Below are 22,346 nucleotides of genomic sequence, written 5' to 3'. Positions count from 1 at the left end.
TTGGTTTTGGTTTTTAATTATGGAATAAAACTGATGCAAATTAATTTGCCTTCTAGTGCGTGTATTTTAATTTAAGATTTCCAGCCAGAAAGTTAACTGCCCTTTCATGCAAGTATGTTATGGTGGATTACATTCTATTAGAAAACTTTTATAAGTGATAAGACTAATAATTGGTAATGTAGTGTCATTTTTTAGTGCCTTTATCACCTTTCAAGGAGCAGATTTTCAGATGAGGGACAGTCTGAAATTAGTATTTAGTAATAGTAACATTTTATTTATTTGCTGTAATTTGTTTCCATTGTAAAATTCTGTTAATTTATTTTCTTCATTCAGCGTGGATTACAAGGAGCTATAAATTCATTAGAATCCTTTTTGATTTTGATATTGGCTTTTGCAGATAACTTATTCACACAGCGTGAGTCAGATAAAACAATCTAGCTTGAGTTGTGTATAATGTTTTTTCCTGAAGGTCAGCCTATGATCAGATGAGAGCAGTTTCTCATTATTTTCTATTGCTCCTCCAAACAATCTTTACTGAAGTCTTTCAAATAATGTATGACCTCTGTTTTTGTACTTCCCACAGATTTCGCAGGCTGTCACTACCACTCAGACGTCTCTAACACAGACAACTGTAATGGAAACTGTAACTATGGTGACCACAAGAGAGCAAATCCTGGTTAAGCATGCTAAAGAGGAACTCCCACCACCTCCACCCCACAAAAAAAGGCAACTCCTTGTGGATTCAGAAATTAGAAAGAGGTGAGAATCATCAAGAGACAGAGAGAGAATTCTGATAGAGACTGGACAAAAATGCAAAAATTGTCATTTGACTGCAGTATTTTTCTGTATGCTATTTTAAGCTTAAAATTGTATTTCTGTTCTCTTCTCGGGTACCAGCTGATTATTATCTTTCTTTACTCAGCATGAGTTATGGATTGTGTTGTGCTTCTATTACACCTATTTAATAGTATAGAATATTAATGATTACATCAATACTATTGCATAGTAATTATATTCAGTTCAAGTCCTTATATGTGGCATCATGCAGATCCCACTTGATTGGGGTCTTGAAACATGATAGGCAAGATGCATTCCATTAATTCTAAGATTTTTGTATTCTTTGAGAAGAATTTTATAATAGTTAAAATACTAGTAATGGAGATATTGCCTTCTTTCTAAAGTTCATAGTATTCTTCTGAGCTTATGGGTCAGGAGTAAGTGGCATCATGCAGATCCCACTTGATTGGGGTCTTGAAACATGATAGGCAAGATGCATTCCATTAATTCTAAGATTTTTGTATTCTTTGAGAAGAATTTTATAATAGTTAAAATACTAGTAATGGAGATATTGCCTTCTTTCTAAAGTTCATAGTATTCTTCTGAGCTTATGGGTCAGGAGACCCATAGATAACAGTTCTCCAGAGGCAGTTAGTATTTTGTGAAACGTGCATTATTATTACTTTCAGATTTTTTTTCATGTGTAACTCAAATACAAGTGACAAGGGATTTTATACTTATGCTGAACACTAGTTAAAGTCAGGAGAAAAAATTCTGATGTGTTTAAGCAGAATATGCTCAAGCACTAAGATTCTAAATGAGGTGTTAAGAAGGTAGATTTCAAACATTCATTGCAATGTTTGTTTTGGAAATGTTTTTTTTGCTATTCTGATAAACATGAATTCCAAGGTAATAAATTTGAGGACTGAAAGGATGTGAAACTGCGTTTAGTATCTCATTTCTATATACAATATCTTTGTTTAGTTCAATGTGTTTACCAGGACAATTATTTTCTTATAAAATAGTGTTTCACTTATTAAGAAGACTGAAAGAAATAGGAAAAATCTGACTTCTTTTTAATTGAAGTTTTATGTTATTGGAAAAATAGGTACTTTTTATAGTAGGCATTGGTACCTGTGTTTAACCATTCTAAAAGTAAGGTTTCTAGTTCAGCATCATTATTTAGGAATGCTGTATATGTGATGTACGAAGAGTGATTCTCCCCCTTTTTGTTAAATTGGATAACTATTTCTATGGAAAGTCTAAATAAGTTTGTGAGCTAAATTTCAATGAATTGATTTTATCTCCAAAGTCCTCATTTGGAATCTGTTTTTTCCCATATCCTTGGTTACCATTAGATCATAAATGAGAGTTGTATTTTGCTAATATATTCCCAAGCACTCAAAATGATGCAGTGCAATGACTGTCAGCAGACTTGTAATTCCTGAATTTGTGGAAGGAACTTTTAGATGGCAGTGTTGCTGCTTATCAGGAATTATAAGCCTTAACACCCCTGTTAATATTTCAGTAGTAATGTGCAAATATGTGGAACAGGATCGAGGCCATGCTGGCTTATATATGACAGTAAACCTTTAGTGTAGCATGGTGAAATGAAAATAGTGATCTGCTTTATTTTGAAATTGAAAGATTAAGAATTAAATTTTCCCTGTGGTTTCAAAGTATTTCAATAATTGGTATTTTAAAACTTTTTACTTTTTTTTTTTTTTCCAAACTGGAAGTTTTAGGAATGATCTTACTTCATAAGGAAACAAAGTGCAAGAATACTGTTAAAAAAGAAAGCATTGTCTTAGTTAAAGCTAAATGAATTAGGATGATCATTTTTAAAGCCTGGGGTATTTTTCATTATTCAAGAAAATTGTTGCTGTATGCACTATTATCAAACTGGAGACCAATTGGCATAGAAGTTCCTTTTTCAACTGCTGTATATTTTCTGTTAGCATATATGTTCCTTCTTGCTCATATTCTTTTAATTTGCCTTAATACTGAAAGTAAACTTGGCAGGGTACAGCAGAATACAGACTTCATACTCATCATGCAAGGACACTGCCTGAGGGCAGGAATTAGCTGGATTATGGGAACTGTTTTTGTTCCAAACTACCTTGGTTTGTAGAAACTGATAATTATGTGTTACCACAGTGCTTTAGCTGATGTCTGTTTAAAGCACTTCCACTAACAAGTTTATATAGAGACCTGATTGCTCCTTGTACAGAAAATAGGATGTTTTATCAACTTTGAGACTAGGATTGCTTTAAGATATATTACGTGTAGATCTGCTACCAAATTTACAGAGTGTTAATAATTGTTTACCATGCTTACTAGGTTTCAAGGGTTTTTTATTTGTTTTAATGCCATCTAAAATATGTGCATTCACCATATAATTTCTGTTTAACTTTTGGATAAGAGTCAAGATGGAACAATCTGTAGTTCTCACTCTTGGCCTAGGATGACTTTAGGTGTTTGATTAAGTGGTGGTTTCTTTTACATATTTAAAATCAGAGTCTTTTTCTGCACAGGTTAGACTTTTATTTTGATCTGCTAGGAGATAAATCTGACTTTCACAAGGAAAAAGGGAGTTTTTTTTTTAATACACATACATTTTTAAACATGCTCTAACTATTGTTTTGTGTGCCAAATTTACTAGTTTTGTTTTAACAATGGAATTGCACCAGCACATAAGAACTAGTCCAGTGTGACTGTTATATGAGTGTACCTACGTTTTGAGAATGTGCAAAGTAAACGTTGGAAATGTCCATAGCTGTGCAGCAGGATGAATGATGGTTATATTATCTGAAGGCAGTGTTTCTCCATTCAGATAATCTTTCTGGCATTTCTAGCTTGAACAGAGAAAACACCAAACCCCACAATTTATGTACCTTTAGTCTCTAGAAAGTCCAAGTGGGTGATCTACAGTGGGAGGAGCAGTCACTAAATAGCTTTGGAAAAACTTTGAGAGTAAAGTCTGGGGAAGAAGTTTCAGCTTAGAATAACAGTTTTTGTGAGGTTTATAATGAATATGTAAAAATGTAGCCTTGGAAATGAACATATTTCATAGTATGATGTTTTCTTTCTCAAAGACAAGAAAATATAAATTTACACTAGATATAAGCATAATAATGGAAGAAGAAAGCTCATCAAAAAAATTGGGTGCTCAGTTAAAATATCTTTGTTCACTGGAGACTAGACACCTCTTTGATCAATACTTTGTTTTAATAGGAGAAAAAGCACTGTATTCCCAAACATCCAGTCATTTATTTTCTGGATGTGTTGTTGGCCACAAGATCTCTCAGGGTTTTTTTGTTTGTACTCAATTGCAGCTGCACCCAAGGATAAACAAAGCCCATAGCGCTGCACGCCTTTTGATTTTTTAAAATAAGTTAAAAGAATGGGGCTCTCAACCTACTTCTCCTACATCATTCTATATTGTGTTTACAACCAAAATTTTCCCTGAGTGCTTAATGACTAGTACTTGATGGTTATGTGCTCTTTAGTTTTGGTTTGATAAAAAAGCCCTAGCAATTACTGAAGGTTTGTGAGAACCTTCCAAAGGTGAATAACCAGCTCGTGTTGGCTGCTTTCTGCAGTCACAATACAACAGACTGCATGCTGTTGCTTGGTATTTTTAGGCCTGAAGGGAAAGCCACATTGGGGGTTGAGGCTTATTTGAAGTGGTGAATCATGCTCCCAGGTTTTTCCAGCTTCTTTCCTCTGTTCTCAGACTTTAGTCGATGTTGTTTCTGTAAAAGGAGTATGCCTGAAATAAATTCATCAGGCCCCATTGCCAGAGGTTTGGAAATGTTTCTGCTTCAGATTAGCTTCTCTGTGAATTGAGTGTTTTAGAGATACTGGATACTATAGGAAGGAAGAGTGGTTTGGCTACTCAGTGAATATTGTATTACTGTACTGTGTAAGAGCACGGCCTCCAGTTACTAAGCCGAGGAGAAAATAAATGGATGGCTAAGACTCAAGCATCAAACTTTCTAGAAGGCCAAGTGTTTTATCAGGGTTGAAAGTATAAAAATCTCGATGTAAACTGAAGAAATTAAGAAGCAATTTGACTTGCAGACCAGTAACATCCACAGGACTGAATGTCACATTTCCATTGCTCTTATTTACTGTGACACAAATGCATGGGTAGGAGGCTGTTGATTTTTTCTTTCCTTTTAAAGAAAGTTTTTTGCTATAAGTAGAGGGAAAGCAGAGATAAGAACCAGATTACTTTTTTTTTTTTTTTTCCTTCCTCCTCCATTCTCCTCCCTAAAATCTAAAACTGCTGCAGGACTAGTGCTTCAAAATGTCAGAATAACTTAAGTTCTGTTACTAATCAAAGAAAAACTCCTTTTCCCACAGGAATCAATTTTAAACTGAGAAAGATAAAATACTTGAAGCTGTACAATATCTTGAAAAGAATATATTAGGCATTAGGGCTAGAGATAAATGTAACTCATCTGAGGTTATAGTATTTAAAAAACCTGTAAATGGGAGAAAGGGATGCAAGATAACATTTATTTTCATGGTATTTACATATTCTGGGAAAAATAGGTCAGTTGCACATCATAAAAAAATCTGAAAACTACTCTCTTCATGCTAAGTTTTTAAAGAGCAAACAAGAACTGGTTAATATTTAATTTAAACATACTTGTATTATTAATATGCCTCAATAACAACCAAAGATAGCTTTGTTTGCAATTTGGTAAATATCTTTTTACATGCTTCCTAAGATTTCCAAGGAAAGTCTACTTGTCATAACATTATTATTAGTATAATGTTAATCTGAAGAATGGAAAAACTCTTGGTGCCCTTTGAAGAGCAAGGTGTGTTAAAACAGGATAGTTGCTCCATCTAGTGTTTTTATAATTTAACAGCTGTTAAATGAACTTTTTGAAAAGAGAGAAGCCCTCACTTTTTTTGAAAATTGTTATATTTTGGATTCAATCCTTCATTATTTTCAAAAGTTTGGATTTTTAAGAAAAAAATTATCAAAGGAAAACATATAGGTGTCAAATGGTCTTTTGGATAGGTATTGTTTCATAGGTCCCATTTCTGTGCAATTAATTATGTCAGTCAGGACTTAATGGTGATTGTTTAGCACTTTTACAGCCCCTCCATTGGGTTGTTTGACCCTTATTCTCTTACAGAAATTCAGCTATTGTTATCTAATGATAGGTAACGCAATTAAAAAGAACAAAGTCATGTCTTCAATTTTCCTGGTGGTTTTTGATTTCATTACATCTGTAGCCAATTCCAGAGGAGAGAAAAAGGTGACTAAGACACAACAGAATAGTTTTGTTTGCTTAAAGGGGAAATAATTAATAAAAATTTTCATTTGGAGGATAAGAGTATGGGTATGTTGAGGTTTGTATACATGGGCACTTCTTAATGCTTAGTAAACATTTATCCTTTATAGTTTTTGTGAGGTGAGAAATGGATTAATGACAAATAAACAGAATTCATATTATTCATATTTAGCACCTGAAATTGCCTGCAATATTAACAAAGTATTGATTTGCTTTAAAAGTACTCTGTACCTGATGGGTCTAGTGAAGTTTCTGTTGGAGATATACACTTGGGATTGATTTAATATTTCTTTTCATGCCTTGGTATTTATTACAGAAATGCACTGGTCATAATGTTGATGAGGCTAAACTTAATAGTATCACAAATGTAGAGGGAGGGTCAAAATGTAATTTCAAAAGGAAATAAAATTATTTGACAACTAAACTTAAAAAGTAGGAAGGTAAAAATATTTGTTTGGATAAATTGGCAGTTGAATTAGAAGATAAGAACAACTCTATTTATCAACTAATGGCTCATCGACTACAAATAAAGAGGAGGAAGAAAGACAGCAGGGAATTAGATCAGAATAATTCTTCCAATGGGCACCATGTGTTGTAAAGTTGTTCTTTGATATGTTCTAGGCAGTGAAGAGCTACAAGCTGAGAAAGATCTCTGGTGAGCTGGGGATTTCAGTCCAGACATGGAAATGAAATAATTCAGTGAAGTGGTTCTTGGATCAAAGTTATGTCATTCCCTGCCAATATGTAGGCAAATGGTTTCATGTCTGCCCAAGATTTGCAGTGGTGACAGGCCTGGTGTGATTTTTGTTTGGGGAGGGAAAGGAACAAACAAAATTGTCAAGCAATTTCTGTCTGTTAAAAGAATAAAGTACTGAAACCACTGTGTCCATGATAGCAGTAGCATTGTAATGTAGTTTAAAGATGAAATTAATTCAGTTTAGAGATAAGATTATATACCATGATGACATATGACAGGAAGATGCTTCACGCCTCGTGTTCCTAAGCAAACTTGTTCAGCATTGAGTTTGTTTGTATATTTATTTACTCAAAGTATATTTTAAAACATTTTCATATTTTTGATCTGTGCCAGTCACATTTTCATGGAAAATTCTCCACAAACTGACTTTCTGGATCATCCTAAGCCATGTGCCCACTTCATATTCCCATTCCAAACTTTCTTACTAGATCGCCATGTATTTGTTCAAAATTGACTCCTTGCTCTGGCTTTCCTTTTCTCTATTAAATACATGACAAACCTCACCTTTGAGACATTTCACAACTGAATTGCATCATGTTTTTACCTTTCTCTTCATGGAATTTCCAACCCAAATACCCACCAGAAAAAGATGCTTTTGTCCTACCAGAAGTCCCCTATCTAATAAAATAAAATAAAAAAAAAAACTTATGGAAATAACTAAGTAGCAAGAGTTAATTTGTTTATATTTACAATAAAAACAAATTTCCACTGGAACTCAGCTGACCTGTGCTGGCATGTAAGGAGAGGGCTGTGGGACTAGTAAAAATAGTATTTCTCTTGTGGAACAGCAGAAGAAAAGATTAAGTGGAAAACATAAGCATGAAGAATAAGTCCTCTGCTTCAAATGGAATTTTTAGGTGAGGAGCATGACAACGTACATGTTAAATTAAAGTAGTTAAGAGTAATTTCTCAAGTGATTTTTTCTTTAGGATTTTCCATTGTTCTGTTTTTACAAATTTTACCTGGAGTGTGTTGGGACAAAAAGTCAGTCTTGCACTATTTTATGTCTAAATTATTCTTGGTCCTAGGAGGTTTAAAGACTCTATGTATACTTTGATATCAATCTAAAGCTAATATAATTTCTAACTGCAGCTGTGCTCAGAAAGGAATATGCAATCACTAAAGCAAAATGATAAAATGCCATTTCTACCAGTGTTTCCTCCTTTTACATGAGATGGACATGACAGAGTGGTTTGGTTTTTTTTTTGGTTTTTTTTTTTTTTGTTTTTTTTTTGTTTTTTTTTTTGTCTCACTAGGTAAGATGTTTTTTGTTTTGTTTTTTTTTTGTTTTTTTTTTTGTCTCACTAGGTAAGATGTCTTTATCTTAAAGATATTTATGTAATGCAAAAAGCTACTTAGACTTAACTTTTATGTATTTTAATTCTTTTCTGCCCCCCCACTCCACTGCCCTTTTCTGAACAGGAGGCTTTGTTTCTGAAGTTATATTTATCTCCAGAAGAAACTGCAAGTGGCAGAGCAATCTGTTATGTGAGATCAGCTTTGTCATTTCAGAGAATCATATCATATTATAGAATGCTTTCAGTTGGAAGGGACCTTAAAGATCTATGTCTAATGCTTGCCGCCATCCGATGGCTCCCTGGGCCATGAGATGTGTTCCTAATTATTTTGTTTTACTGTCAAAACTATCCCAAATGCTCCCATTCCTCTACCAGGTGTTGCAAAGGCAAGGGCTAAATCCTTTTTTTTTTAAGAATTGATCACTGATAAACATTTTTCTGTCAATTTCTGTCCTGTTCCAGGGTAAGACCAGGCTATTTTTCAGAGAGTTGGTCTCACTGATTCTACTTGCCTGACGCTTCAGAATGGAACAAATGCCAGAACTCATACAATTTTACCTGCAGTCAAGGAACTTTAGTACTCAGGGACTGCTAAACTTCATTGCTATCAGATGTCTGGTGTTTTGTAATCATCAAATATGCAGTTATTATTTGTAGAACAAAGGATGACATTTTATTTCAAGGATTGCAGTTGATTTAATGATCAGAAATAAAGCTGAAGTAGGAAGCCCTTAACTGACTATGGACTTCGTGTTCAGCACAGACATTCCTTGAACAATCTGGGAATTTTATTTTTTATTTTGCCTTAGAATTTGTAGTTCTCTTTAAAGCTGAAGGTTTCTGCACCTTCCATTACTTCGAAGTCACAGTTTTTTCTCCATGAATTGAGTATTCAATTAGTATTATCAGAACATTTTTTTATCAAAATTATTCCTAAGAGTTTAAAATTTGAATGTAGAACATTGGACTGAGACTAAGGCAGTGTGCAATTGTTTTTCTTTTGCTTTCATTATTTATGAATTCAAAAAATTGCACTAGAGAAGGAAAAAAGGAAGCATAAATATTAACTCAAGTGGAAATTCTTTCTTGTATTCATGTTTCATTTCTGTATATGTAGATTTATGTAGCACCTGGTTTTGCCTTACATCCTTGTATTTTAGAAGTATAAATCCTTGTATAAATCAAGTGTATTTTTATGAAGTAGTTAATTCCTCCAGGCAAATAATTGTTGTTCAAGTTACTATTTTTAGTAGATTTTCAGTTGTATGTGAATGATACAACCTATAGTCACAAAGCAAAGTGAAAGATACAGCTTGTTATTTTTTTCCCCCAGGTCTTTCTGTTCTATTGTGTTTACCATATTGCTGCAGAAGGAAAGTCAGCGGCAAAAGGGATATAAATATTAGAACATACTGTGCAACAAAGAAATGTAATCAAGCAGAGAGTGTGGCATAACTGAGAAAAAAATACTGTCTGAAGCTTGTTGCTTTAAAACTACAGTAGATACTACATCACAGTTTAAAATTTCAAGATATTAGTAATTTAAATATCTGCATTTTGAGTCATTACCTGAAGAGTGGTTAACACAATTTAAGATCAGTTCTAAAGGAGTTGATGAAAGAATCTAGAATGTAGTAAAGAGGGCTGTAGAACAAAAACTAGTTATAAATTAAGTGCAGAGTGTTGGGGATCTTAATTTTTGGTTTTATAGTTTTAACTGTGGAAAATTATGCTTTATTTGTTGACTAGTAATTACATTCTACAAAAAAATTGAGTTAATCAGAAAAAACTACTTTCATCAAATTTTCTGCTTGAATATCCTTCAGAATATCGTCATTACAAGCTCACAGGTTTGAAGGCTGCATTTGGTCAGACTGATAGGCCTTACATCCTCAGCTCAGCCAAAAGGACTTGTGGTACTCTTTCTTCACTGACAGACATTTGTCTCATATCTTCCAAAAACATCAGCTTGAAAAATTAGAATACTTGCTGTGAAAATTATTGCATCTGTTCAGTTGTCAAATTGGGTCTTAAAAATGAAAAATAATTTCTATGTTTCTAAATTTGAGAGTGAATAGTTTTATGAACTCTCTGATGAGATATGGGATTTTAAAACTGTATTTTGCTGGTAGAAATTGCTCTTTATTCCCTTGTTTAAACAACCGTGTTTGCTGCCAGTCCTGTTTTCAGGAACTGTGGAAGTTGAAAGTCCTCTTACACTTTTGTGTCTCTCAGGTTTGACTCGGACACCACGGAGCTCCACAGCTGGATGACCCGCTCCGAGGCACTGCTGCAGAGCCCTGAGTTTGCCATCTTCAGGAAAGAAGGGAACCTCTCAGACCTCAGAGAAAGAGTCAATGTAGGGGAAACTACTCGTGTGCATGTCTGGTAGTCTGTATTAGCTTGTCAATGTGCTTTCAGAGTCCAAGTTTGAAGGATTTCAAATGTAGACTGACAAGCATTGATTGTCCGAGATGAATTTAGAAGTGTTCAGTGTTTCTGTGAATTTCAGATTTTGGCACCAAAATTACTACACAGGCTGTCTGAACACATAGATTTTTATTGTTGTTTTTCTCATACATATTCATATATAATTAAGGTATTGTAGATCCATTACAGTCTTAGTTAAAGTCATACCAAAATTTATATAGATATTAAGTTATATATATATATATATATAAATTTACATATATATGAAAAGTTATAAAGTTATATTAAGTTATCATTACTTAAATATGCAACTCCATTCTATACTAATAGCTTAACTTGACATTATACATGCATAAACTGAAGAATATGAAAAGTGTCACTGGAGTGGATGCTAAAGAAAATCTATATCTATTTCCATTACAGAGCTGTAAAACATATATGACAATCAGCAGTTTCCACAGGGCTTTTATTGTTTGGGGTTTTTTTTTCAGTGTGTTGTAATACCATATCAGAATCAAAAACTTTTCTTTCCTGGCAAAGTGAATGGTTCTGCACTCCTTAAGTAGCTATGTTTGTATGTGTGTCTGTGTGTCATAGGCTGAATTACTGAATTTAGTCCTTGAAAACTAAATTTTTACAAATTTTTTTCCTTATTTAATGACTGTAGATCAATGAAAAAAATGCCCATTTTTTCTAAGATGAGAAAGGGGTGTTTTTTATAATTATCTTGGATAGTAGCACAGTATGTTATGGAATGTCATTAAACCCATGTTGATGCAAACTCCTAGAACACAAAGAGATGAAACAAAGTTACTGTTGAATTTAGATTTGCTCATGGTTTTTCTCATTTTCTGCTTTTCCATCACAAATCAGCCATGATAATATTGAATAACATGGAATTTTGTGACTCTTAGTGTACATTTTTAAATTCTGTGTTAAATTTCAAGTTTCTTAAAATAATTTTAGTTATTGATGCTAGTCATGAATGCTAGAAATGATGCATTCAAATGGAATATCTTTACTTAATTCTTGCAACAAATTCATGTTATATGAAATATACATAAATATACATATATATGTAAACTGGATCAAATACACAGAGTAGATTTGATGGGTTCACATGCTCTCCTACCAAGTTTTAGTATTTATCTAATACATTAATAGATATGCAATTAATTTTCCAAGTGCTCCAATCTAAATTTTAAAAGAAAGAAATAGAAAAAAAAAGAGAAACAAAATACTTCTTTCCCCTTCCTATATTCACATTTTGAGGCACATTTATTTCAAGGATGAAAATTAGCTCATCTTGACCTACAGATTACTGAGGCTACCCGCACTGTCAGGTTTCCCATTGGCTTTACCTCGTATTGTCAAAGGCTTTATAAAAGCATTAAAGGATCCAGGAGCCATGGCTCACCTTCCTCCTTTTTTCCTTTCTTTGCTTTTGAGGAGGTGGTGATTGCTGCAGGTGAAGGGGTGGAGGTGGATGAACCACAGACCTCCTTTGGTCCCCACTGGAATTCCACTATCTCCTGCCTTGCCTTTGCTGGAGATGAGGAAGAACACTGGGGCTGGGAGGCCACTACCTACCACATTTATCGAGGTCTCATTTCAGCTGGTGAAGGCACACATAATACTGGAGAAGAATGCTTGGGATTTGACCAGTGCATGAGCATTTAAAGTTTTAATTCAAAACACTAATGATAGCAGGAGATATTCCAGATGTTCCTTTCATCTCCTTTGAAATTTCGTAAATGCATTGTTAAACAGTAAAGTGGTGCGGAAAAAAAAAAATCTGTTTTGTATCGAGAGAGGTCTGAGACAAAGTAATTCCAAATAGATATAAGAAAAATCAATATGCATCCTTCATTAGCATTGAAAATATTTTTAAGGACCAAGACCCATTTTAATTTCACAGTGTCAGTGCTTTTAAAAGGAACATTTTATAGAGAAAATCAGGTTACATTTAGAAGTTTCTAGTTGCTCTAAGTCAGAAAACATTCTATTGCATGTATTAATTTGAGAGTGAGAACTCTGAAAGATGACACTTGGCAAGTGCTGCATGGATTGTGTGTTGAATGGTTTTCAGTCAGCTAAGTCTTTGAACACACTTTTTTAAAAAAGTAAAGAAAAATATCAAATATTTATAAATGCCAGGTCTTAAAACTTGTCCTGACCTGACTTTTCTTGGTCTTATCTCTGTCTCCATCCATTAAATGAGAAACAAAGCAGAAAGTACTGTTCAGTTCATTGATTTGAACAGTTTCATTGCTGCTTGCTAACACTTTTAGTTATTAGTTCTCTCAAAATGAACACCAAATCAATGGAAAACAAGATTGTATGTGTTTTAACATATTATATAATTTCTAGTAAAGTTTTAGAAAGCATATAAAAAAGAATGAAATGCGGAAAGGAAAACATATGTGAGAGATAATTGAAATAGATTTTATCGTTCTGTTGTGCTTTAAGCCCAGCTGGCAACTAAGCACCACACCTGCTCACATCCCCCCAACCAACCCAGTGGAATGGGGAGAACCAAAAGTAGAACTTGTAGGTTGAGATAAGATAGTTGAATGAAATAAAGTAAAATATAATAATGATAGCAAATAGTAATTCAGGTAATAGAAAGGAAACAGCAAACAAAGAGAAAGTGAAGCACAATGCAATTGCTGACCAAGGCTAGACCCTCTCCCTGAAAGCAAATAAGCCCCTTCCAGGTAACTCCCCCAGTTTATACACTGAGCACGTTGTTCTATGGTATAGAATATCCCCCTGTCCAGTTTGTGTCACCTGTCCTGGCTGTGATCCCTTCCAGCTTTTTTCTTTTTTTTTCTTTTTTGGTGTATCACTGGCATGAGACACACCCAAAAAAAGAGTTTTTGACTTAGGATACACACAATTTAGAAAACCTAAAACATGAATGTTATCAATATTATTCTCATAATGAATCCAAAGCACAGCAATGTGCAGAAATTCACTGTATCCCAGACAAAACCAGGATGTGCACTGACATCCACAGTCATGCCCCAGTGTTGTACTCATATGTGCATGCATGTGAGCATTTACACAGATGTGCAGAAGTCCCATCTCACCCTTACTTTATCATTTAGGGAATTTTGCCCATATGAAAAAATAAATTGGTACAGAACACCTGTGCTTGGCTGATGTCAAAACTGTCCTTTATTCCTTCCCTTAGTCAGGGCTGAGTCCTAGAGCCTTTTTGTGATGACTTTCTTTTCTGCTGTTCTTTTGAGGACAGGTTACTAGTTTCAGTGTTGTTTTTTCCTGTGGCAGCTTGCTCCTGCCCATCATTTTTCATGGATGAGGCGTCACTTCCATAAGATTTAGTGAAAGTGCATCTGCTGCATGATAGAGGGACAGAGATGTCGGAAATGAAATCCACAAGGAAATCTCTTTTGCCATCATTGGTGATTCATAAAGTGCAAAAGCTTGCTCCCATCCCAGCTCAGAGGAGTCCGGGGGGAGACAGAGCCAAGAGCAGGCTGTATGAAATGCAGTGACTCTGTTTGCTAAGGCAGCTGCTCTTCAGATACATGCAGGAAATTAGCCTTTGGCAGATGTATTATGTCACTTGAATAAATTAGATATGTGCAAAAAGTCCATTCCTATGTCTGGGGAGAAGAAATGTATTGATACCCCTTCCCTGATACAGAAGAAAGATATTTACCTTAGCTGGGCAGGGAGGCTGCAGAGTCATAAGAACAGAAGTTTCATTGTTGAACAGCCATACTCCTAAATAACGGAGACATCCAAACATTAATGTAGTAAATATTGTTATACTGCATCCCACCATAAACATTCTGCAGTTAGTGTGTATATTTTACAGATTGTATATATTGTATGTATTGTATATATTAAAATCAGATCTAAGAATGACTCAGGACTTCCATGTTTCTCTTAAGCTATAATGAGATTTCAGTATTGCAAGTTCAAGTATATAAAGGTTCAGGTGCAAAAAACCTCCACAATTTCAGGTGGTAAATCCTACTCAGTAAATTGGATTTGAGACTATCCAACAAGAAAGTGGAAATAAAAATCATTGAAAGAAGTTTTGGTTAGCCAAGAAGCACCTGGAAATTCAGAATCAAAGATAAACACAAGGAACAGATGTAAGAGAAAATGTCAGATATCCTAGACAATTAAATTTGTTCTCTTGGCATTCTCAGAAGCCTCATTCTCATATGTTTGTTTTGTTTTAGTGACCTTTTCCAGGCATGCTTTGTTAGGCATGGGTACTTGAGAGCTGAATCACTGTCAGAGGTGGTGATGATAATGTTGCCCTCTCTGCCCTCAGGGGTGATGGGTCACCACCACAGGAGGTCAGGGAGTACTGCTGCCCTGCATCCTTTCACAGAGCTCTCAAAGAAAGATGTTGATTTGATATATGAATAACATCCAAATTTCTCCAGCCATCAGTATTTTCTAGTTTATGAAGTCATTAACTGCCAACTAAAATCTCAAGGTCAAATAAAATGTTTAGATTTGTAAAAATAACCCCTTTGCCTTTGGCTATCATTTAGCTAAAAATGAATTTATAATGCTTCTCAATCAATTAAAATAGGGCTGTAATGGATTTGCATTGTCTGTTACAAAGTAGTCCAAAAGAGAATTACTCTCTGCTTGGACAGAAGCCTGTAAAGTTAACCTTTCCCTCTAATATTGGTGTCTCTTTTTTTTTCTGAAAAATCTTTTACAGAAAGCAAAAAGAGTTTAAAAAGGGGGGAGGTTATATATTTGAAGATATTTTGAAGTGACTTATCCACTATTGTCAAAAAGTGTCTATTACACTGAGTAAGAATTATAATTTATTATTATTATATTATTCTGTATAATATTATTATATGGAATTCAAGTTTCAAAGCTTCACAGATCCCTTCAAAATTATCGTATTCTACTTTTGACATGAAATAAATTAACCTGAATCAAGAGTATGGTCCCCTTCAGTAAAGGAAAAAATGAAGAAAATAAAACCAATGAGATAAATGAGAGATGTTTCCTGGACTACTCCATTCATTATTCATTTCTAGGCATGTGATGCAGGGCTATGGAAATACTTCTTCTGAGGATCTTAAAAACCCAAGACACGATTTATAGGTTTGGCAAATGATGGCAGAGTGTACAGACTATTGGCAGGGACATGTGCTCATGGTTTTGAGTAACTAGAGTGAATTCCCTCCTTTCTCCCCAGGTCACATCATTTGTCTTTGCAGGAGGAACCAAGAGCTGAGTCTCCCCTCCTTTGGTTATCACTGTGCTTCCTGGCTGTGTTTGTCCTCCTGTAACCGGTGCTAGACCTCCATTTGCATAATATATGCCAATTACATAAAAATGAATGGAAAAAATAATTGACAGAAAATTTGATATGTTTATTTAAGGACTCTATACATAGTGCTTATATTTTCTGCCAGGATGTGGGAACTTGAATTTTTCAGGAGAGAGGTGGACATTTCTCCGTGTTTTCCTGCACACGTAGCATATGCTGGGCAGGGGAGGGTTGACTTCCACAAGCTTTTATGTCTTATCACTTTTACATTTTAAAAAGATATGTTTTAGCATATTTTATGAAGTGGTTTTGGTTTGGTTTTTTAAAATTTTTTTTCGGCTCACTACAGTTATACACATGATAATTACACACCTGGTGTTACAGACGGAGTAGAATTATTTTCAGTATATTTTAGTGTTTTAACGATTCCTTTGAGTTCTCAGTAGTTATTCTCATGTTAATTATAGCTGGCATTATAGACAGAGTAGTATTAATTAAGATTCTGTAAGAGATTTTGGAACTCTGCAGAAAGTTAATTTACTTTTTAAATTTGGAAAATATTTAAATTGTTCTGGGTAATTGTGCAAGATTTTATTGACCTACAGAAATGAGAGATAATTCATACAGTCATCTGTAACTTAGTGGGATTAAACTTCATAATATTTCAGTGGTAATTTAGTTATATATTAAAATATGTTTCTAAAATACAAACTATTTCATTACTCTCTAAATATATTTTCTTTATATATTTCATTTATCCAAAATTGTTTTAGTGACAGTGTTACAAAGAATCTTTGATACTGTTAGCCTGCTGTTTAACCATTTCTGGATGCACAAATGGATAGCAGTTATAGGTAGGCTGAGGAAAAGCGTGAATTTAATTGAAAATTTCTCTTCCAAGTTTCTGTGTCTCCTCACTTGCAATGTCTTATAGGGAGCTGTTTCTTGTTAAACTGAAGGTGTTTTAAACATCACACTTTAAAACTTATTTTAAGAGAGTTTCTTCAAAGGTGTTTACATTCATTCCATATGGGTGCAACAATCTATTTGCAAAATAGTATTTCCAAATGTATGTGTCTAAATTTATATGTTCTTTTACTAAATGCATTCTTAGACACCTACTTGAGCTCTCTTTTCAGTTTAAGGAGCCTTTTTGAGTTAATGTAGCATCTACCTTTGCTGTAGAAATAAGCAGGGTGATGGGGAAGCCCAGTGGGATCAGCCAGCCTGGGAAGCTGCAACCAGGGCCAAGTGTTATGTTTCCTTATCCATCATGTAGGATTTGGGAGAACATCAAAATCTGCTGTGTGCATCTGCTGAAGGAAAGTGAGGGATCTGATTTAAAGGGCTCTGTATTGGTTGGGATGTGGGATCTCTGGGAGATACATAGTCTGTTTTATTTTTGGTATCAAACTTGACAGTGGGCCCTTATTGCATCTTTGAGCTTCTAAATTACACCTAAATTATGCAACTAATTTAGTTTAAAATCAATGAAGTGACTTCATGGTGTTAATTACAAGACAGCATTGATGAGCTGTCAGATCGAAAATGAATTTACTTTCCACCAGTATTTCTACTGACCCAAAATGATATTTAAATTTCGATTCCTACTATATCTTATAATTTTAACAGCTGGCCTTGACTAGGCCTTACTAGCCGGCCTGAACATTGGTGAGCAATTTTTGTGTACAGAAAGGTGAATCAAGAGTATTAGGTACAAAACATAATGAGAAGCCTGTATTAGATCTGCAGTTGATTCTTCTTCTTAATAGCCCATATATGGGTGTCTGCTGCATGTGGCCTTTTATGCATTTTACAGTTGTTATTTTGTTTTTAAATAAAATAGTAATATGAGCAATCAAATTTTATATGGTTTGATACTATAGAATGCTGTGAATCCCTATGATTTGGTGAGAATGGTCAGGTTTTGCTTTTACCATGAAAACAAGAAAATCTATTCTTCCACAGGCATTTCTGCTAAATGAATATTTTCTTTCTGAAAAAATACTGTGCTTCAAATAGCTCTTAATTTCTATGTCTTTTATATGTCTATAAAATAATGTGTGTCTTTTGTCAGCTCTGGTGTGTTCTGACTCTGTCTTTGTATTTGACTTGGATTCCCTTCCTGATGGTTTATGGTGCTTGCCTCTTTCACTGCAAACTGGGGGGGGCAGTCAGGGCAATATGATGGGTTAAAAAGTCTCAAGAAATCAGAAGACATCCCTGAGATTAATTACTTTCTTGTATGAAATCCCTCTGTTGAAATAGTCACCTTTCCTGTCATGCTGCAGGCCATCCAGCGAGAAAAGCCTGAGAAGTACAGAAAATTGCAAGATGCCAGCAGATCAGCTGAGGCCCTGGTGGAACAGATGGTGAATGGTAATTACTTGGGAGTTGCTTTAGATAATCTTCTTAGGGATTTGATCAACGAACAGGTTCATATTTATCACAAGAATTATATTAGCACATACTGTCTAAATGGAATGGTAAAGTGATATTGCTTTATATTTCTTTTATTATTTCTGAATGGTAAATCTGTTAATTAGAGAATAGAAAAAAAAGTATTGCCACTTTAGTACCATGCAGAGAAATGTGTTAGAAACTCACTGTGAGGAATTGTATATTAACAATCTGTTCTGTGCAGAGACTTAAGTTGTAATCTTATTTTCTGAGTTCTCTAAGCTTTGAAGTACATTAACACATCTGAGTTAGACAGCTCCAAAGGCATTACTTTAACCAGCTGGGGAAAAAACGCTTCATGACTTTTAATATACAATGTATGTTTTGTAATATAAATATTTCTGTAATGTTCTGTATCATAGAAAATAGAACATTTTACTGGGATTTGGTTTTTCAAAAGTAATAATCGTCAAAGTTTATACAACTCTTGAACAAAGAAAAATAGGTGCAAGAGTTCTGTCTTTTTTTTTTTTTTTTCCCAAAGAAAGTATTACATTACACTAAGTTTATACAACTCTTGAACAAAGAAAAATAGGTGCAAGTGTTCTGTCTTTTTTTTTTTTTCCCCAAAGAAATTATTACATTACACCATTCTTTTGAACTTTTAAATAAGGGGGAAACAAAACCCAAATAAAGGTAATGAAAGTAAACTGTGACTTATGCCATTGTTCTTAATACTAAAGAATATCTTGCCTTGCAATCAAAGAATTAAAATGGGCCAACATCTATCATACTGATATGATTACCAGAAATACAGATGCTGAAAAAATTGATATTTGGAACGTATATTTTCTCTTAAATTGTTACAAAAAATAACCAATAATTAAATTGCTAAAAGTAAAATGCTTTAAGTCTGAGGTACTAACTGGCCAAACTAAAGAAATTTGATGGAATCCTACAATTATTTTTCTTAAGTATGACAGTGTAATATTTTAAAAGAGACTGTATTTAATGTGCAGGACATATTTAATTATCATTACTGTAACAATTGCTACAATGAATCCCTTCCCAGACTCTGTGAATATACCGAAGGCAGTCTGATAACATCGGCACCTTGTTTGAAATAATTTGGGCACTTTTCTATGGTTGATGATATAAAAAGTTCAGACTTTTTATGTTTTCTGCCTGGGAGAAAATTTTGTATATGACTTTTAGGGAAGCATCTGAAATTTGCATGCTGACAGATTAAGATTCTTATTTTGGGCAGAATCTGTCTGGAGCATATTTAACCATTTCCCACTCTTGCATTGGACAAATGCAGACCTGCACCTCCAGTTTAGTTTCTTTGGATTATGTAGTACTTTATGAGGACTTAATTTTGGTGTTAGTTGCTGAACTCACTACCATCATAAATAATGCTTTCCCTGCGCTGTAGTGCCTACCATGTCACGTACCAAGTAGACTAAATTCTGTCTTAATTATTCCCATGGAGTTTTAACTAAAGACTGTTCTGTCCCTCAGTCCATGGGTCCATCCTTATTCATGGTTTACATTTGGCTAGATGTGCATGTAAATATTTCCAGTATTTCTCAAATCACACCTCTTTTTTTAGGAAGCACATCTTCCAACTGGGTGGCAGGCACAGGGTAGACTAAGTAAGTCAGCATGACCTTATCAGCTTCTTCAACTTTGTCAGCTGCTCTGAGATCTGTGCCATGCGTTATATTCTGGTAGCCTTGGTAGAAAAAACATTCTAGTGTGCCTGACAGATTAATTGACTGTGAAAATTAAGTTCTCTTATTGTCATGGCTTTAGGGAGGAAACAATCCCTTTGAAAAGAGAAACAATTCCTCTGGACTTGAAACCTGGAATATTTATCGGACTTTACACTGCTCCACTAATGGAAAGGCAGATTGAAGAACAGTGTTTGGAATGGTTAATTAATGCAGTAATTGAGAATAGAATATGCAGCAGTAGAGAGTAGAATAAATAATTAACAGTTGTTGATGAAAACTATGAGTTGATTTTAACACAGAATTGGCAAATAGAATATCTTGTGAGATGCTCAAAATTACTCCTTGAGGGTAGAGGAAGTTAACTGCCATTGTGAAGCCATTGTACTTTTGTGTACAACATACTTTCTATTTGCCTTTTCTTCCAATCATTATGATCTAATTGCAGTTAATGGTTGCAATTTAGTTCAACTGAAAATGAACTAACAGTTAAGTAAAAATATTACCTTTAAAACTTCATTTCAAACTGTAGTAGAGTTATGCAGCTTTATATTTTCCACAGTAATTCAACTAAGTTTCTATAGTGTTTGTGTCTTTTGTGAATTAATTAATTTTTTTGGTTGTTGTATTCACTAAGAAGAAGATTTGCTGAATCTCAAAAATAACATTCTTTAAGCAGCCTAACTATTCCTTCATACCTTCCTGTTCCAGTGGTGGAACTCTTTTTCATAAAATGGGAAGGAACTGGAATTACTAAATGTGCCTGTATGGATTTATGGGAGATCTGCAATTTAACATCTAGTGGAGGGAACATGTACTATGTTATTTAATTAAAAATCTTTCTAACTACCAAAATTCACAGATCAAAAATGATGATGCTCCCACTGTTATTCTTTAGGGAAGCAGGTCAGTGATTGAATTGATGAATGCCATGCATTTGCAGTATAATCTGTAATTAAAAGACCACACAAGGCAAACTGATTTAAGGCATAGATCAGTTCAGAAGTCAAGTGATGACAATTTTAATTATATTGTTAATTTTTACTTATTCTATGTCAATTAGATGTGGACTATTAATGATTAGATTCCCTAAGATTCCAATTATGCTGGCATTGAATATGCTGGCTTTACTTAATATTTAAAATATTCTTTATGTTTGCTCATAAGCAAGATTCTGACTCTGACAGATGAAGAGCATAAAAATATGAGACCTCTGGTGGATTATAAGAGCAAGTTCAGAGTGGTGGTGAACTCCATTGCTGAATAATTTATATTTATTTTCTTGCCTTTTTTGTTTCTGTGATAGGTAAGAGAGAGAATAAGTTTAAAAAAAACAAAAACCCAAACAAACACCAACTTAGGATTCTGGAGAGAATTGGATTGGTTTATTTAGGGTTTAATTTAATTATTTTGCCCTGGAAGGATGTGCCCTCTCCCACATCACAGCTGTTCCTGTGTTTGTAGGCACGGTGTCTGGACATTGTCATTTGAAGGGCTTTTCCCATCACAAGGGAAATCATTGCTGCTTTTTGGTGGATGTTTCTTTACCCAGCCACCCTCATGCTTTCAAGACTGATTATTGCAATCAGTGAAAACTTACATATTCTGTTTACCAGTGTTTCTAGGAAAAAAAAAAAAATCTGTTTTGTTCTTCCTTGCTAAATCATATTATAAAATCGAATAAAAAATCTGTTGATGCATAAGTAGTTTAGCAGTTGGAGTGGACACTTGGCTATTATTGTAGTTTAGAATAAAATAAACAGAACATCAAAATGAATAATCAGAAAATTTTGACAGGAAGCATTAAAGTGAATACAAATCAATTTGTTGCAATGAAACATGTAATTTTGAATTGCCACCGTTCTGTGGAAGAAATACATTATCTTGTAAGTTACACAAGTCGAAAGCTACAGAAACCAAATAATATTACATTATTCTATCACAGAACAGTTCAAATGACAGATGCACTTAACAAGATATATTTCATATTAAGTGGCAATTCCAAAGCACTTGCATGTACGGTGCTGCTGCACAATTAAAAATATTCAGGAACAATTTATTATGTGCAGTATACAAGGTTATAAAATTAATGGATGCACTTCAGATAATGATCTGTTTCCTCTGGGTACAGTATATTTATACAATGATTATACCAGAAACTTTTAGTATGTGAAACATGAAAAGATTATGAACAAAGCACTCTTCATGAAATAATGTTTTACCAGAAAATGGGTTTTATATTGTTTCTTTGCCTGCTTGTACCCTTTTGGTATGTCTTGGTAAAGTTGCTTAGGTTAGTCAAGAAATCAGTAGTTATCACAGAAGAAAGTTTCAAATAGGACTTTTCAATAA

The 22,346-nt window shown here is 34.1% G+C and overlaps 1 protein-coding gene across 7 annotated transcripts in view; it reads left to right on the top strand.

Moving 5' to 3' along the window:
• DMD (dystrophin) overlaps positions 1–22,346 on the top strand; it is a 1,147,932-nt gene that overhangs the window by 471,650 nt on the left and 653,936 nt on the right. For all 7 annotated transcript variants that reach the window (XM_041399749.1, XM_041399747.1, XM_041399750.1 and 4 more), the window contains 3 exons: positions 584–759; positions 10,383–10,506; positions 18,153–18,240. In XM_041399749.1, the coding sequence (XP_041255683.1) occupies positions 584–759; positions 10,383–10,506; positions 18,153–18,240 (388 nt within the window). The remainder of the gene's footprint in view (positions 1–583; positions 760–10,382; positions 10,507–18,152; positions 18,241–22,346) is intronic.

The sequence above is a fragment of the Onychostruthus taczanowskii genome, unplaced genomic scaffold (genome assembly GCF_017590055.1).
Source record: "Onychostruthus taczanowskii isolate IOZ18803 unplaced genomic scaffold, ASM1759005v1 scaffold17, whole genome shotgun sequence".
Lineage (NCBI taxonomy): Eukaryota > Metazoa > Chordata > Aves > Passeriformes > Passeridae > Onychostruthus > Onychostruthus taczanowskii.
This window is presented reverse-complemented; position numbering and strand designations above follow the sequence as displayed.